The sequence below is a fragment of the Sander lucioperca genome, chromosome 20 (assembly GCF_008315115.2).
Source record: "Sander lucioperca isolate FBNREF2018 chromosome 20, SLUC_FBN_1.2, whole genome shotgun sequence".
NCBI classification, from domain to species: domain Eukaryota; kingdom Metazoa; phylum Chordata; class Actinopteri; order Perciformes; family Percidae; genus Sander; species Sander lucioperca.
This window is the reverse complement of record NC_050192.1, coordinates 19706607-19723823: the sequence shown is the minus strand read 5'-3', so window position 1 is coordinate 19723823 and position 17217 is coordinate 19706607. Positions and strand designations below refer to the sequence as shown.

The following is a 17217-nucleotide window of genomic DNA, read 5'->3' as shown; positions in this document are numbered from 1 at the left end:
TATGATGATATGATGTATAACAGCTGTATACTACTATCTCTGTATGATGATATGATGTATAACAGCTGTATACTACTATCTCTGTATGATGATATGATGTATAACAGCTGTATACTACTATCTCTGTATGGATGTGATATGATTTCTATCTTTGTTGTCAGTCTGGCTCAGGTTAAACTCTTTGTGAAACACAAACAATGAACGCCCAGAACTTTTTTTTATTCTCCAGTTTGACAGTCAGTTATAACGGAAAAAGAACATAAATAAACTACTTTAACGTAGATTTTCTTTAGGGCTTTATTACGTGGTATCGGATCGGTGCATAAACTCCAGTACTTCCTGATACTGATACCAGCGTTTTAGGCAGTATCGGAGGAGATATCGGGAACATCTCTAATTCTGAATGAGCCAACATTATGCTCGGTTGTAGAATCCGGGAGCAGCCAGACCCACGTGACGCGTTCGTCCAATCAGCTGCCGGTTTTCATTTTTTAGGCAACAATACAGATTAGTGCCGTCTGCTGTTATGGAGACGTATTACGTCCCGTGCACGCGCAGAACGTACGCTCTAGTCGACGTCGCTTTGGTGTGATCCGAGGCACTTTTTGGACCGACTCGGGGAAGCTGATCAGTCCGACTGCCTTTCCTCCTGACGGTCAGCTGTCTGGTTGGTGTGTCAATATTATGGCGTGTTCCCGCCAAACGTATTTCACGCGAATTCGGCGGCGTGATTCCATACAAAGTCAGTGCAAAGACGCGAATAAACGCAAAGTCGCTGCGCGTTTTTTACGCACTACACTAGTGAGTACATAGTGTACACAATGTACAGTATTTCATGTAAGTGTACGAAAAGTATCCAAATTCAGACACACCTTTTGGCTTTTTTTCCTTCCTAAAACCGATTAATGGATTATCAAAATAGTTGGCGATTAATTTAACAATTGACAACTAATCAATTCATCTTTGCATTTTGCAACTCTAAGTATATTATATAAGTTCATGTGACAAATAATAAATTGATTGAGTACAAGCATACCTCAAAATTGTACTTAAGTACAGAACAATACTGATATATCTCCATAGTTCACCACACACAAAAATCAAGTACTACAGCACAAAATATTTCACTACACTCATTAACACACTACAACATTACACCATATAGTAGTGTTATCTCAATGGAGGGGTGTTATGAAAACGCTGACGGGTGCTGCTATGTGCTGCCAGAAAACGTTAAAGTCACGAATTGTGACGGTTGTGAGAGCAGAAAGAGACCGTAGGCCAGCGGAACACAGGTCTGTGTAGACCATTAACATCTCACCTGTCAATATTTAATCAAGCCATCAGCGTCCATTACTGCTGACTGTTGACTCTCCAGTGTCACCGAATACTGGAGGGTCACACATTTTACTGTAACACCATTAAACACCGTCCGCAGCCCGATGAAGGTGGTCGAACTGAGTCAGCTACCACACACACACACACACACACATATATACACACACACACACACACATATATACACACACACACACACACAAGTATGTACCAAAACACACACACAAACAGAGACAGAAGGGCAGACCCTCGGTTGACCAGCAGCACCAACCGTTATTGAGCCGTTGGTTACTTCGCTCCCCTGCTTAGCAACCGCGGTAACCCGTGAACGTTCTTAATGATAAACACGTTAGTAGCCTTTAACGTGAAATCACCTAACGTCACTGTAACCTCACCCGTTGCGTCAGATAAAAACACACACACACACACACACGCATTCACATTCACACGGTATCAGTTACCAACTTTCACTAATTTCAAGGCAGCCACCGTCTGCGCGAGCTCTAACGTTACCGGCGGCGCCAAACCACGCTGCACAGAGATTGCACATAATTAGTTCACGCGCTCACACACACACACACACACACACACACACACACACACAGGTATGTACCAAAACACACACACACACACACACACACACACACACACACACACAAACTGGGACACACTCGCCGGCCGGTAAGAACCTGAGCGTATCGGACTGGTCTTACCTCCCTCCTGGTCCGGTTGGAGACAGGCCGGGATGTTTTTCTTCCAGCCGGGCATGATGCACCTCAGGGCGGATAGGGAGTCCAGGGCGGCCCGCTAGCAGACACACACCACCAGCAGCGGGAGGAGCAGCGACAGCAACATGGCTAGTTAGCTTTAGCTTAAGCTGCTACACTACATACAGTAGGGATAGGGAACCACCTCCCCCTGCACTGTGAGCCTGCCTCACTCTACCACTCGTTCTCTCTTTTTCAACCTCACAGGCACGCGAACCTCTCTCGCGCTCCCCCCCACCCCCACCCCCCTCTCCCCCTCTCTCTCTCTCTCTCTCTCTCTCTCTCTCCTTTTCTTCTCTTTGTCTATGTCTCTCTACCCCCTCCCCCTTCTGTAACTCTACCCCTGGAGCCTCGTTGTGGTCTCTGGAGGAGTGTGAGAGCGAGGTGGAGTAGTGGGCAGAGAGAGAGAGAGAGAGAGAGAGAGAGAGAGAGAGAGAGAGAGAGAGAGAGGGTGACGTGATGACCGTGAAGGAGCTCGCGAGGCAAACTGGGTACAAATTCGACCGTTAGAATCCGAATCTGCTGCCTCGTTTCATGACAGATTCTGCCCCCAAATTGCCCCCAAACAATTGCTTTCAAAAGTCTTTAATTTTCGCAGCCATTTAAGTGATTTGCAGCAAGCACTGAGCACGCACATCCCGCCTTTATTCATTCATAGCAGAGAGAGAGAGAGAGAGAGAGAGAGAGAGAAAGAGAGGGAGAGAGAGAAAGAGAGGGAGAGAGAGCGAGGGAGTCTGGTAGAGTGACGTAGCAAGATCGATGAAACTGCCCTCAGCTAAAACAGCTTCATAGCAGCCGATAAAAGATGAAGATGTATGGATAAACCACTTAAAAGTGTTTAAACAATGTCACCGAGACAGATAAATCCAATACAAATGGGACAGGAATATGATTAGAGTTGTAGTCTACCCCCCTTCTGTGACCTAGCACTCTGTAGCTATAGCCACAGTTAGCTACAGGCTAATCGCCAAATCTTCCAGGGAAAAGAAATAGCCAACTTCTCTATGCAATGCCCCTCGAGCTTTTAAACCCCAGAAGGTAAGTACCGTATTTTCCGGACTATAAGTCGCTGCGGACTATAAGTCGCATCAGTCAAAAAATGCGTCATGAAGAGGAAAAAAACATATATAAGTCGCACTGGACTATAAGTCGCATTAATTTAGAAATTGACTTCACAAAATTCAAGACCAAGAACAGACATTTAATCTGGAAAGGCAAGTTATTCAACTACACAATAGCACACAGAACAGCAGGCTGAATAGGTGTCCGGTATGTTATAACACATTAACAGTTATTCAACTACACAATAGCATAAAGAACATACCTGGGAGATGAATAGGCTAAATTAACATAACAAGCCAGCGAGTCCTACTCCTTGGTTCATGTCAGTCAGTATGAATTAACATTTAAAAACATGTTAAATTATATATATTTTGATATATAAGTCGCACCTGACTATAAGTCGCAGGACCAGCCAAACTATGAAAAAAGTGCAACTTATAGTCCGGAAAATACGGTAAGTAAGTAAATAAAATTTATTTTTTATAGCATATTTAAAAAAAACAGCTCGCACTGACCAAAGTGCTGTAGTCTACACAACGCATTAACCACAGAATATTGAAATAAAATAAATAGGCCTACACTTACAGATCAGTGATTTAAGCTAAGACATCAAGAGACAAACACGTACAGACATAGCAGGGTAATGCAATTAAAACACAGGGAAGGCCAATTAGGAGCTGCGAACGCTGCTATCTGCTTTAGTTTTTGAAATGATCAATCCTCAGCGATAGAGTAGCTGCTTTTTTCACATAAACTAAATATTTTTTTCTGAACATGTATCCGTTTGTTGGCAGTGTCAAGTCGATCATATTTTTTTTAGAACTAAATTTACGTTTAATAAACGGATGAGGCAAACGCGAGGGAGTAGCCTACTGTACATCTAACCAATCAAAGAATTCTATATTCACGTCGACACACACAAGCACACACACACACACACACACACACACACACACACACACACACACACACACATGCCACACACATACAGGTATTTGAAGTCTGGCTCCTGTCCTGACTCGCCTCTCAGGAATTCACCCCCTACCTTCTCCCAGCTGTGTATTAAAGAGGAATTCTGCCAAATTTCAGCCTTTAATTTTTCAAGTGAAGTAGAGAACAAAGCAGCAGAGGGGATTACAGAAGTAGATACACCGAACCTAACCCTGCGATCACAGGAGGCTTGTATCATGTGGACGCGCCGACAGTTTTGTTGTCATTACTTAGAATTCCTCACAGGGGAGACAGAAACTACACACTACAGCTTTAAACACAGAAATATTTTCCTAATTTTTTTTCATATTTTCTTTCGTAAATTATTTTCTTTTATATTTTATATCTCTGGACTTTTCCATTGCTTTTATTGCAATACACCAAATCACAGAGACAAATTCCTCTTATGTGAAAACCTACATGGCAATTAAAACATTTGTGATTTTGATAAATGATCTAAATCTGCAAAGTAACTAATGTAGTGGAGTAAAAAGTACAATATTTATCTCTAAAGTGTAGTGGTAGCAGTAAACCAGTCCTTCCAGAAAAATGCAGAGTTTTTTTGTGATCGTCGCGGGCAAAAATCCTTGATTATGCGGCACGTTTTCTTAAAAAATGCGATGGAATATGCGGGATATTTATGCAATTTTATGCGATGAAATTGCGGGAACTTGCAAAAACTGCGGTTTCCTCATGGCTTCATCGCGGGGTTTGCAGCTTTTCGATGATGTTCACGTCGCGTAATTACGTCACTTCATAACGTTCCCATGGCAACAGGGGAAAATGGCTGCTCTTGTGTGACGTAAACGCAACATTTTTCAACTTTCTGCTAAGATATATGTGTGACTTTTTTTGCAACGAAAATGCGGGGATTATGAAATCATGCAAGCCCCGCATATTTTGCGCGGAAATCTGCAATTTATGCGGCGAAAGTGCAGCGTATTTGAAAAAATAAATATGCGGACTTTGGCTGATTATGCATTGAATTATGAGATCGCATAATCGCGTTTTTCTGGAGGGACTGGTAAACAGTAGCTTAAAATGGACATATTAAAGTAGAAGTACCTCTAAATTGTACTTAAGTGCGGTACTTGAGTACATGTACAGAGTTATATTCCAGCTCTGCATGTCAGTATGCATATTTCTTATTTTTCTATTTGTAAATAAGTAAATAAAGTGTTTAAGTGGACAGACAACCCGTTGGATGGATCGTGTTCATGTGTTACGGTGGACTGATTTGATGGTTTTACAGAAGGTAAACAACAAACTGGATCCACATCGCTGAATCTCAAACAGCAGATTGAGCGTCTGACAGACAGCAGCGGTGATTAACTGACAGCCATCTTTCATCCCCGCGGAGCGGCGGAGAGACGAGAGGAGGAAAAAGAAGCAGTGAAGCGGAAGGATGAGTCTCTGCAGGCTACGAGACAAAAAGCAAAGACTGACCTCAATATGGAGACAGAGACAAACACGAGACGGTCAGACACTCAAGACGGATCCCTGCCGCCATTACACCACATTCACAGCAGTTAATCATTGTAAGTGATGAAAACATTCATGCATCAATAATTATAATACAATTATTACATATATTATTCTGAAATGGTCCATTCGGCATTACGAGTACTTTTGACACTTTTAAGTTACAATCTTGATAGTCTCGCTTTGCCAGACCTTCCTCCACAGCGCTGCGGAGGAGGGTCTGGCTCGTCCACACAGCATTCTGGGACGGGAGAAAAAACGTGCTCTGGTTTGTTGGCATTTCTTTAAACCAATCACAATCATCGTGGGCGGTGCTAAGCGCCGGACGGAGCCACGGTACCTCTGCAAAATAGCCTCAGGAAGGAACTTGTTTTGGTGGAACGTGTACGTTCAAAAGTTGTTTTAGTCGTGCAACAGAAAACTCAGATTGGACAGATAGGCCCAATCCCAAAGTCCGGACTCACAGACTCACGGACTTTGGTGCGCATTCTCGCGAAATTCGTAAGGGCTTAGGGTTGTCCCATGCAATGTCGAATTTCAAAGGGCGTGAGGGTTTGAGGACACACTTACCGTGAGTCTGCATCGACGCAGACTTCACCAAAGGGAATTACCCACAGTTCAAAGCGTTGTGACGTTCACCGCGGAGACCATGGGGAAATCCGGAAATTACAAAGGTAAACAACAGCACGACACACGACCACGGAACAGACCAGCCTGTCGTCCAGCTGGTAAAACAAGAGGTTGAAAACATGTGGAATCAGGCAGCCGTCTCCTGTGCCTTGGCCGTGTGGAAAGCAACAAACTTAAAATGAAAATTCCCAAACCGGCAAGTGTCAGCAACATCTTTGTTTATTAAACGTTGCCAAGGTAACATGTGATCTTGTGAAGTGCTGTCCTAATCCCATGTATACCTATCTGAGCCCATGTGGCCTCACACACTCACTCACTTAGCACCTGAGATCAATTCAGTCTGTGAGTCTTTAGTCCTCAGGGCTCACTTTGGAATTGGGCGATAGTCTAGCTAGCTGTCTGGATTTACCCTGCAGAGATCTGAGGAGCAGTTAAATCCAACGCCAACATAAAAAAAGAGGAAGGGGACGGACGTCCGGCCGAAATGAGGGACATCGGGCGGAATTTCTGGGCAATCCCAGAAGTGGAACGTCGTTGATATAGACTATACTCACATGTGCTGCTCTGACAGCCTCTACTCTTCTGGCTTCAGTCCTCCCCCCAGATGTTTGAACGCAGCTGCAGGGATTTGCTCTCATGGCAATGTTCCAGTGGGGTTAGGGTCAGAGCTCTGTGCAGACCTGTCAAGTTCTTCCACACCAAACTGGGAAACCCATTTCTTTTGTCACGTCGGGAAAAAAAAAACGTCTTGAAACTGTTAGAAGAACACATCTGTTGTAAGTTGTAGCTTTCAGATCAGTTCAGTTAATCTGTCAAAAAAAACCTGCATGATTTTACATGTGTTAAAAATGCCAGAATTAGCCAAGAGGCTATTTTACATTTGTTGTCCTCGGCTTCGATGTTGAAAAAAAGAAAGCCTTTTTAAAATACAAAGAAATAAACAAACAAAAAAGATTTAAAGACCTCATGTTTTTCAAAAAACACCATATTGTTGTTGTTCTGCACATTGCTGCAGCTCCTCTTTTCACCCTGTGTGTTGAGCTCTCTGTTTTAGCTACAGAGTGAGACCTCTCACTTCTGGTCTATCTTTGTTGGGAGTCACACATGCTCAGTATCTAGGTAAGGACTACTAGCCAGTCAGAAGCAGAGTATGAGGGCGTGCCCTGACAGTACCTAGGTAAGGACTACTAGCCAGTCAGAAGCAGAGTATGAGGGCGTGCCCTGACAGTAGCTAGGTAAGGACTACTAGCCAGTCAGAAGCAGAGTATGAGGGCGTGCCCTGACAGTACCTAGGTAAGGACTACTAGCCAGTCAGAAGCAGAGTATGAGGGCGTGCCCTGACAGTAGCTAGGTAAGGACTACTAGCCAGTCAGAAGCAGAGTATGAGGGCGTGCCCTGACAGTACCTAGGTAAGGACTACTAGCCAGTCAGAAGAGCTGTTTGGAGCAGTTTGTGAACAGTGTTTTCTGTTGGAGATGGTAAGTCCCTTTGGGGTGGACTTTGGGCTTTTTCACTTTGTAAACCTATAACATGCACAAAAAAGATATATAACACAATAAAGGAAAGGGGAAAAGCCGAAAATCATAATATGAGCACTTAAGACTTGAAGATTTTCCTTCAATGGGCCCAGAAAGCACAGCTCAGACCAAAATACTGCTTACATTTTGCAAATTTAGAAGAAATCTACTGGAGCTGCATAGATGAATCAATAAGTTGTCAACAATTAAATTAGTCACCAACAATTTTAAAATCGATTAAACGGTTTCAGTCATTTTTTATGAAAAATAAGAGTAAGAAGTCCTCTGATGTGAGCTTGTTAAATGTGAATATCTTCTAGTTTCTTCTCTCCTCTGTGACAGGAAACTGAATATCTTTGAGTTGTGGACACAACAAGACATTTGAGGACGTCATCTTGGGCTTTTTGGGAAACACCGATCCACATTTTTCACCGTTTTCTGACATTTTAGAGACCAAACAACTAATTGATTCATCCAGAAAATAATCCGCAGATTAATCAACAATGAAAATAATTGTTAGTTGTATAGCCCTAAAATCTACAAATAGACAAAGTGTAGTAAAAAATATGTTTTCTTTCCACTAGTCTGGCAGAAGACAAAATACACTAGCCTTAAACCTATAGGGCCTACATTAAAAATGTGTTTTAGCCTTTCCCTTTAAGTCAGAATTTGAGATCGATCTATCTATCTATCTATCTATCTATCTATCTATATATATATATATATATATATATACACACTGCTGCTACTTATTATTCCCACTGTACTTGTTGTGGATGATGGAGAAGGCTGAACCCAGTTGCAGAGATGACAGGCAAAGTACTGAGCTTGAGTCTTTATTTTTAACAAAAATCCATGAAAAAACAGAAGGTGTCCACAAAAACAGCAGGTCAAAAAACAAGGAAACAAGATGAACAGGACCCGAGAAAATACACAGAGAACAGGCAGGGAAACACACAGCACACTGACGCAGCCAGAGACACGCTACAAACAATGATCTGACAAAGGACAAGGGAAAACACAAAGACTAAATACACAGGGTAACGAGGTAACACAAGACAGGTGACACGAGGGCTGGGAAACAGGTGAAACACATTAGGGCTGGGCAGAACAATCAAAAAAGGCGGGAAAACACAAGACATGAAGTAAAACCAGATAAGACAAGAAACCATAACAGTACTTATGTTCGTACAGTACTTTATGATGACACTGCACTACAATAAAATGTGTTCAATCCCTTTGAAACCATCTTTTTAAGATTATTTTTTTGGGGTCTTTTTTTCCCTTTATTTCATGCTACGTTTACACGTGGCCGGCTATTTTCATAAACGGACATTTCAACCTCTCTGATTTCAAAAATAACATTGTGCACAGCTGTCAGTTTTCAGAAAAGTGTTCGTTTACATGTACCCGTGTATATATGCCGTCAATGCTGTCAAGAGCACGCCATACCTGTAGGTGGCGGTGTAACGAGAAGCTCAAGCCCACGTTAGCCAATCACAATCCCGAAAATAGCAACAACAGCAACGAATCACTTCCTCTCTCTTCTCTTCTTCACTTCCACGGCTGCCAAAGGGGTAAGCTTCTCCTCGGACCGCGAACCTCCTATGGCGCCATTTTAATGCTACAAAGCGATCACCCCCCCGTTAGCATCCCATTGACTGCCATTCATTTTTTACGTCACTTTGACAGAGAATAACTTTACATCTGAAGAGTTTAAAGACTCTATTTGTCCATTGTTTATTTCTAAAGAAACACGACAATGTATAAAAGGCTCCATTACCTTGTACCTCACGTTATGGCTCCGTAGCAGACGTTTTTATAAAAATAGGCTAACGATTGGGTCATAACCACGAGACTTACTGTCTCATAGTAGAGGAATTACCGTATAGTACAGGAGAAGCTCTCAGGCAGTTTTGTCTCACATTAGCTGTTTAAGTTTAATTACTAATGTTAACTATCATTTTAGTGATCAATAATTAGCCTGTGTCTATGTTATCTCCTTACATATACCTACGCTCTCCGTCTCTGCTAGATTGGGAATGATTGAGATTTCTCTTGGCACAGCTACCAGAAGACTTCCAACTTTCAGACAGGTTGCTCACGTCACATCTACGTCTTCAAGCTCAGTTGGAGGCTGCTCAGTAACGCTCAGCCAGCACCATTATATACAGTCTATGACGGCTGCCTAAACCTCCGTTTGTCTCAGTTTACATGCAAAATCTCCACTTTGGCCGGAGTTTTTAGAAATAATCATTTTCTGTGATAAAAACGGGGTTTTTGTGTAAATGAGAGGCCAAACCGCAGGAAAATATCTGCGTCTTCCCTTCGTGTAAACGGGGCTTCAGAGTGACAGTGGATAGACAGGAAAGGTGGAGAGAGAGAGATGGGGGAGGACACGCAGCAAAGAGCCGCAGGCCGGATTCGAACCCGCGCCGCTGCAAAGGACTCAGCCTACATGGGGCGCACGCTCTTACCAGGTGAGCTGGAGGTCGCCCCCAACGTTTTAACTTTATCTTACTTGTTACCTAATCTCACTTTACTTCTTAACCTTTTTATTCTTTTCTGCAGCTATGTTGACTATGAGCAACTGTTGCTAATTTCCCCGAGAGGATCAATAAAGTCTTCTGATTCTGATCTCTGAACTTCTGTCCCTCCTCCCGAAAGCTTTCTCACTATTTGACCTCCCTTCCTCTTTCTATCCCATTATCTGCGTCTGTTAATGACTTCAGGAAACAAAGGCTCTAAACGGCGTCTGACCTCTTGGTTTGACCGTGTGCACAGATTGAGGGCGAGGCCGTCGCTGTCTGCATCTCTTTCTAAAAGCACTTTGGATCACGTTTGATAAAATCATCTCCTCTTGATACGGAGCACCTGCAGCAGGTGTGTCTATTAAAAAAATTAAAAAATAAACTCAGTCAGAACGACTTCATGTTTACTGGATAAAATCACGTGAGAGACGGAATCAAACACAAATGTATATGGAGCTCTGTGTGTGTGTGTGTGTGTGTGTGTGTGTGTGTGTGTGTGTGTGTGTGTGTATAGAGCTATATTCAGCAAATTATCCTCTGCTTAATAATGAATCACTCACCCACGCGCACACACACACACACACACACACACACACACACACACACACACACAGACACACACACACACACACACACACACACACACATACAGAGACACACACACACACACACACACACACACACACACACACACACACACACACACACACACACACACACACACACACACACACACACACACACACATACATACAGAGACACACACACACACACACACACACACACATACAGAGACACACATACAGACACACACACACACACACATACACACACACATACAGAGACACACAGACATACAGAGACACACACACACACCCACACACACACACACACACACACACACACACACACACACACACACACACGTTTAAACAGTCATTTCATACGTGAAGGAGAGACATTCAGGATATTCAGGATGTAGTTGTTTATTCATGCTGGTTGAATGCATTCAGTGTGTGTGTGTGTGTGTGTGTGTGTGTGTGTGTGTGTGTGGGATGAGTCACAGATCAGTTGAGTGGGATGTTTACAAACCCCCAGGCGCTCTCTCTCTCTCTCTGTTGACACATAATGCAGCCACTGACATATGCATGCTGTGATTTCTTTGCGTGTGTGTGTGTGTGTGTGTGTGTGTGTGTGTGTGTGTGTGTGTGTATTTGTTCATGCATTGACAGCGTTTGACAGTAATCTATGAAATGAGGCTCCAGCTGCATCGCTAAAACACACTCACAGTCCTCATCAGATGTCTCTCGCAGGAAATGATCATGATTATGATTATGATGAACATGAAGACGATAATAAATAAATATATGATGAAGGTGCGATGAATAAAGATCTATTCCATCCCATAATAAGCTGGCAACGGCGGTGATGAACCCATGATGGCAGGAGGATGAAAATAATCATGATGATCATGAAGAGGAAGACGGAGAAGCATATATATATATATATATATATATATATATACTGTACTTTAAATGATGAAATCAGATTCAGAATCAGCTTTTGGGCGCCTGCATGGTGGCTCATCTTGTTGAGCGTTCGCCCCATGTACTAAGGCTCAGTCCTTGCTGCAGCAGCCGTGGGTTCGAATCACACCCGCTACCCTTCGCTGCATGTCATTCCTGCTCTCTCCCCTCTTTCCTGTTTTCATGTCCTATCAAAATAAAGGCCAAAAATCCCCCCCAAAAAGAATCAGAATCAGCTTTAATGGCCAGGTATAGGCTAAAGGCCTTTTTATACTTCTGCGTCAAATCTACACCGTAGCTACGCACGTAGGTACGTGAAGGCACAAACCTACGCAGGACCCTACCCCTAATACATCATTTCCGGCGTGTAGTTTTTCCAGTTTTCCCGTCCCTCTATAACGCCATTGTTTTGCCGGGAGTTGTAAAAACAACGATGGATCAAGTTGAGGAGCGTCTTATAGAAGAAGTAAGAAAGTACGACCATCTTTATAACTCGTCTTCGGTGCACTACAAAGATTGCCAGATGGCAAACAATTCATGGAGGGAAATCGAGTCGAATTTTGCATCTAAGGTAAATATGAGTTCATTGTTTACCTCTTAAGTGTTAACCAAAGGTTTAATAGTTTTTATTAAAACCTTGTTTTTATTTTATTTTAGTTTTGACTTTTGGATTTAATTTTAGTTTAGTTTTAGTTAGAAGAAGAAGACATACTTTATTGATCCCCGAGGGGAAACTACATTTCACTCATTCACTCTGTGTACACAATCTTACTACCATTTATAATGTTACTGCTGCTACATTGCACATATCAGTACATGTCGTTCATACATTATTCATATTTCATACATATTTATTCTGCTCTTATAAGGTAACTGCTAATACACTGCACAGATTTATTTAATATTTAATTTATATTACTCTAACCCACTTTCTGTAAACCAACTGTATACTACTATAAGTATAATATATATATATATATATATATATATATATATAGTATAAACTATAAGTAATAAATATAACATAACACTGCACTATATTCCTTGTCCTGTCTATGCACCACCTGTCTATACCTGTCTATACCTGTCTATACCGGTCTATTCCTGTCTATACCTGTCTATACCTGTCTATACCTGTCTATACCTGTCTATACCGGTCTATTCCTGTCTATACCTGTCTATACCTGTCTATACCTGTCTATACCTGTCTATACCGGTCTATTCCTGTCTATACCTGTCTATACCTGTCTATACCTGTCTATACCTGTCTATACCGGTCTATTCCTGTCTATACCTGTCTATACCTGTCTATACCGGTCTATACCTGTCTATACCTGTCTATACCTGTCTATACCGGTCTATACCGGTCTATTCCTGTCTATACCTGTCTATACCTGTCTATACCTGTCTATACCGGTCTATTCCTGTCTATACCTGTCTATACCTGTCTATACCTGTCTATACCGGTCTATACCGGTCTATTCCTGTCTATACCTGTCTATACCTGTCTATACCGGTCTATTCCTGTCTATACCTGTCTATACCTGTCTATACCTGTCTATACCTGTCTATACCGGTCTATTCCTGTCTATACCTGTCTATACCTGTCTATACCTGTCTATACCGGTCTATACCTGTCTATACCTGTCTATACTGGTCTATACCTGTCTATACCTGTCTATACCGGTCTATACCTGTCTATACCTGTCTATACCGGTCTATACCTGTCTATACCGGTCTATACCTGTCTATACCTGTCTATACCGGTCTATACCTGTCTATACCTGTCTATACTTTGTATATCGCATTGCACTTTTCTGCTTTTTGTTGCACTTCTGGTTGGACGCAAACTGCATTTCGTTGTCTTTGTACTTGTACTCTGCACAATGACAATACAGTTGAATCTAATCACACAGGCCTGAAATACACACACATGCACGAAATACACACACATGCACAAACAGGACCTATATGGAGAGATGTCAGAGCGAGGGGGCTGGCTGTGAACAGGTGCCACAAGCAGTTTGGGGTTCGGTGCCTTGCTCAAAGGCGCCTCAGCAGTAGGAGCTACCAGTCCACGCTCCGTACTTGGTCTGTACGGCGACCCTTTGGTTCCCTACGGACTGAGCTACTGCCACCCCAAGTTTTCAAAGTGTGCTAGTTTCAGTTTTTTAGAAAGTTTGAGTTTTTATATATTTAGTTGTAAAGTAGTTTTAGTTTGTTTTTATTTCTATTTCACTTTTTATTTTTTCTATGTATGTATTTTGCGGTTTTTATTTTAATTATATTGATTTTTAATTGTTTGTTCTTTTTTCTTCCTTTTATTTTACTGTTTTTAGTCTTATTCTTTTTAACAATTTTACTCTTGTGAAGCACTTTGTGACTTTGTTCTGGAATAGGGCTTTTATTGTTTAGCCCTCCTGTTGTCCTCGGGTCAAATTTGACCCATTTTAAATAAATTTTTTACCAAATAAAAAAAATTAAAATAACGTGGATTGTTCCATACAACGTTCTTCACAAGTAAAAGAATTATCAGTTCACACTTTCATTACATTTGGGTGTTTTATTAAATTTTATAGCATTTGAAAAAAAAAAGAAATGATAAAAAAAAAACGTTGAAAAAAAGTGACAAAAACATTGAAAAAAGTGAAAAAAACGTTTAAAAAAAGTGACAAAAACGTTGAAAAAAAGTGAAAAAACGTTGAAAAAAAGTAACAAAAACGTTGAAAAAATGTTGAAAAAAAGTGAAAAAACGTTGAAAAAACGTTGAAAAAAAAGTGACAAAAACATTGAAAAAAAGTGAAAAAACGTTGAAAAAAAGTGACAAAAACCTTGAAAAAAACATTGAAAAAAAGTGACAAAAACGTTGAAAAAAAGTGACAAAAACGTTGAAAAAACGTTGAAAAAAGTGACAAAAACGTTGAAAAAACGTTGAAAAAAGTGACAAAAACGTTGAAAAAACGTTGAAAAAAAGTGACAAAAACGTTGAAAAAACGTTGAAAAAACTTGTGGGGGGGGGCGGGGGGAGAAAAGCAGAACAGACGAGCAAAACGTTTTGAATTTTATATTTTGAAGTTAGGGTTAGAACTAAGTAACTAACTAACTAACTAAGTAACTAACTAACTAACTAACTAACTAACTAACTAACTAGGGTTAAACTAGTTATGACAAAATAAAAAGCAACAGAACTTTTAAACATAATAGAAGAATAAAATGTACAAAGAAAAGCCTTAGCCCTTACATTTCTATTTCATTTATTTTCTGTCTTTTGCATGAAACATTGTTCAATAAAAAAAAGCCTGAGGAAAAAAAAAAAAAAAACCCTCTGACCTTCGACCCCGCAGCGTCCATCCTGCTAACCCCGCCCCTCTGCAGAGAGAACGGGATCCCCATTCAAACAAACCAAACTCCGCGCCCCGGGATGCGACAGTAGAAAGAGAGAAAGGCGGCATCAGCAGCTGAAGAAAAAGGAACCACAAACACACACATTACCTCCAGAAGCAGACAGCCGGGACCGTCACGCGGACACACACACAGACAGTCAGAGATACACTCTTAGCGCTAGCAGGAGGCTAACAGCTAACAGCACCAGACATGGCGAGCGCCTCGTACCACATCTCCAACCTGCTGGAGAAAATGACTTCCAGCGACAAGGATTTCAGGTAACGTTGAGACAATACCCCGGCAAAGCAAACTAACTGCCCGGCTCACATCAGAAGCTCAAACTGCTTTTTCTTCCATGTTAGAAACAGAGCTAGCGGCGCCTCTGTCAGGCCTACAGGCTAGTATGCTAACTGCTAGCCTGCCACCTGTCTGATCATCGTCACATCGCTGTAGCTCACATATAAACATAGATAGATATAGATGGATAGACACACAGCTAACGGTGCTCGTAAGGGTCTCATTTGACAGCGGTTTAAACTACACAGCAATAGCTGGTTAGCATGTTGCACATCATGCTAAACTGACAGCTGAGCTGCAGGTAAATAGCACCAGTTAGCTTGCCTGCTAGCTGGCTAGCTCACTAACTTCTGTCATGCCGCAAGCTAGCGTGATGTCAGCTAACGTTTTGTGTTTGAATCGTTAACGTGTTGGCTCCGTGGATTTAAATGTGAAGGTAGCATCTCGGCTAGCCGGTGCAAAGTTAGTTTGAGAAGCAGACAGTTGGGTTTGTAACGTGCTGTGAGTGGGAGGTGTGGTAGCATTGAAACTCAGGTAATAACAACATGTAAACAGACCGCAGCCGGCAGACAGGTGTTGTGCTAAAAAGTGATCGTCTGCCAAAAAGTGATTGCAGCCCCTAGCCTTGTCACTGAAAGGTTGTTTCTGCTACTTGATTTTAATTACATCTGACAGATTATTTCCCACCCAGAACTTTTACCAGTTAAAATACATTATTGAAAGGAGCAATACAACCCATAAAATGCACTTTAGTACTTGCCAAAAAGTGATCACAGCCCTAACCTTCTCACTAAAAGGCTGTTTCTGCCTCAAAATGACTTGATTCAATGATTGAGGCTTATATCTGACAGATAGCCCACCTAGTGGTGTGGTTTAATGTATTGTAGTGGGTATACTGTACTATATATATATATATATATATATGGGCCAGAATCTGCCTTTGGGGGTGGGGGGCATATCATAGTGGGGGGTCTGGGTGTCCTCCCCCAGGGAAGTTTTGAGCATCAGGAACTTCATTTTCTGCATTTGGATACTCTTTAATGCACCAATTTACGGTGGAAATCCCTTTTATTTAGCCTATGCGAAGAAAAATACCACAGATGACAATTCAAAATATATCAAAAATATAATAGAAAGTATGTTGTTGCGTGTCATTGGGCATTTTTAAGTGGGTGTATGGAACTCCTGGAGCTTTCTTAGTGGGTATACTGCGTATACCTGCGTATCACGTAGGCTACACCACTGGCCCACCCAGTACTTTTTACCTGTTAAAATACATTTTTAAAGGGCCAGTACATCCAGTAACACACAGTTTTCCAAGTTCATGATCCTGCGGATGGCTATTAGTTTTTGACAGATGATCACTTGTTTGTCAGAGCTGCACATTGAGAGAGATGCAGTGGTGCAGGAAGTATTCAGATACTTCAGGAAAAGTACTAATATCACACGGTGAAAATACTCTGTTACAGTAAAAGTCATTCAGTAAAACTGTGTAATCAGTAACATGTAGTTAAAGTATAAAAATGTTGTTTTTAATGCAGGATTTTTCTGTTGGAGTTGGTTGAGCTGGAGCTCATGTTGAAATATTAACTAATAATTATTCTCATTATGGATCCATCTGCTGATCGTTTTCTTCATTAATCGATTGTTTGCTTTGTAAAAAGAGTGAAAATAGTGATAAATGTTCGTCATG

General features: G+C 41.5%; 2 protein-coding genes across 3 annotated transcripts in view; one reads left to right on the top strand and one right to left on the bottom strand.

Annotated features, from left to right (window-relative positions):
- The window catches only part of grip1 (glutamate receptor interacting protein 1), a 101796-nt gene extending 99453 nt beyond the window's left edge, over window positions 1–2343 (bottom strand). The window contains exon 1 of the mRNA XM_035995897.1: window positions 2052–2343. Within this exon, the coding sequence (XP_035851790.1) occupies window positions 2052–2106 (55 nt within the window). The 5' untranslated portion in view covers window positions 2107–2343. The remainder of the gene's footprint in view (window positions 1–2051) is intronic.
- Window positions 1896–17217, top strand: part of cand1 (cullin-associated and neddylation-dissociated 1) — a 67289-nt gene continuing 51967 nt past the window's right edge. The window contains exons 1-2 of one of the 2 annotated variants that reach the window (XM_031296985.2): window positions 1896–1943; window positions 15381–15505. In XM_031296985.2, coding sequence (XP_031152845.1) covers window positions 15438–15505 — 68 coding nt within the window. In that variant the 5' untranslated portion in view covers window positions 1896–1943; window positions 15381–15437. Of the gene's footprint in view, window positions 1944–10877; window positions 10903–15367; window positions 15506–17217 lie in introns of those variants that run through there. The other variant, XM_031296984.2, reaches the window with a different exon arrangement.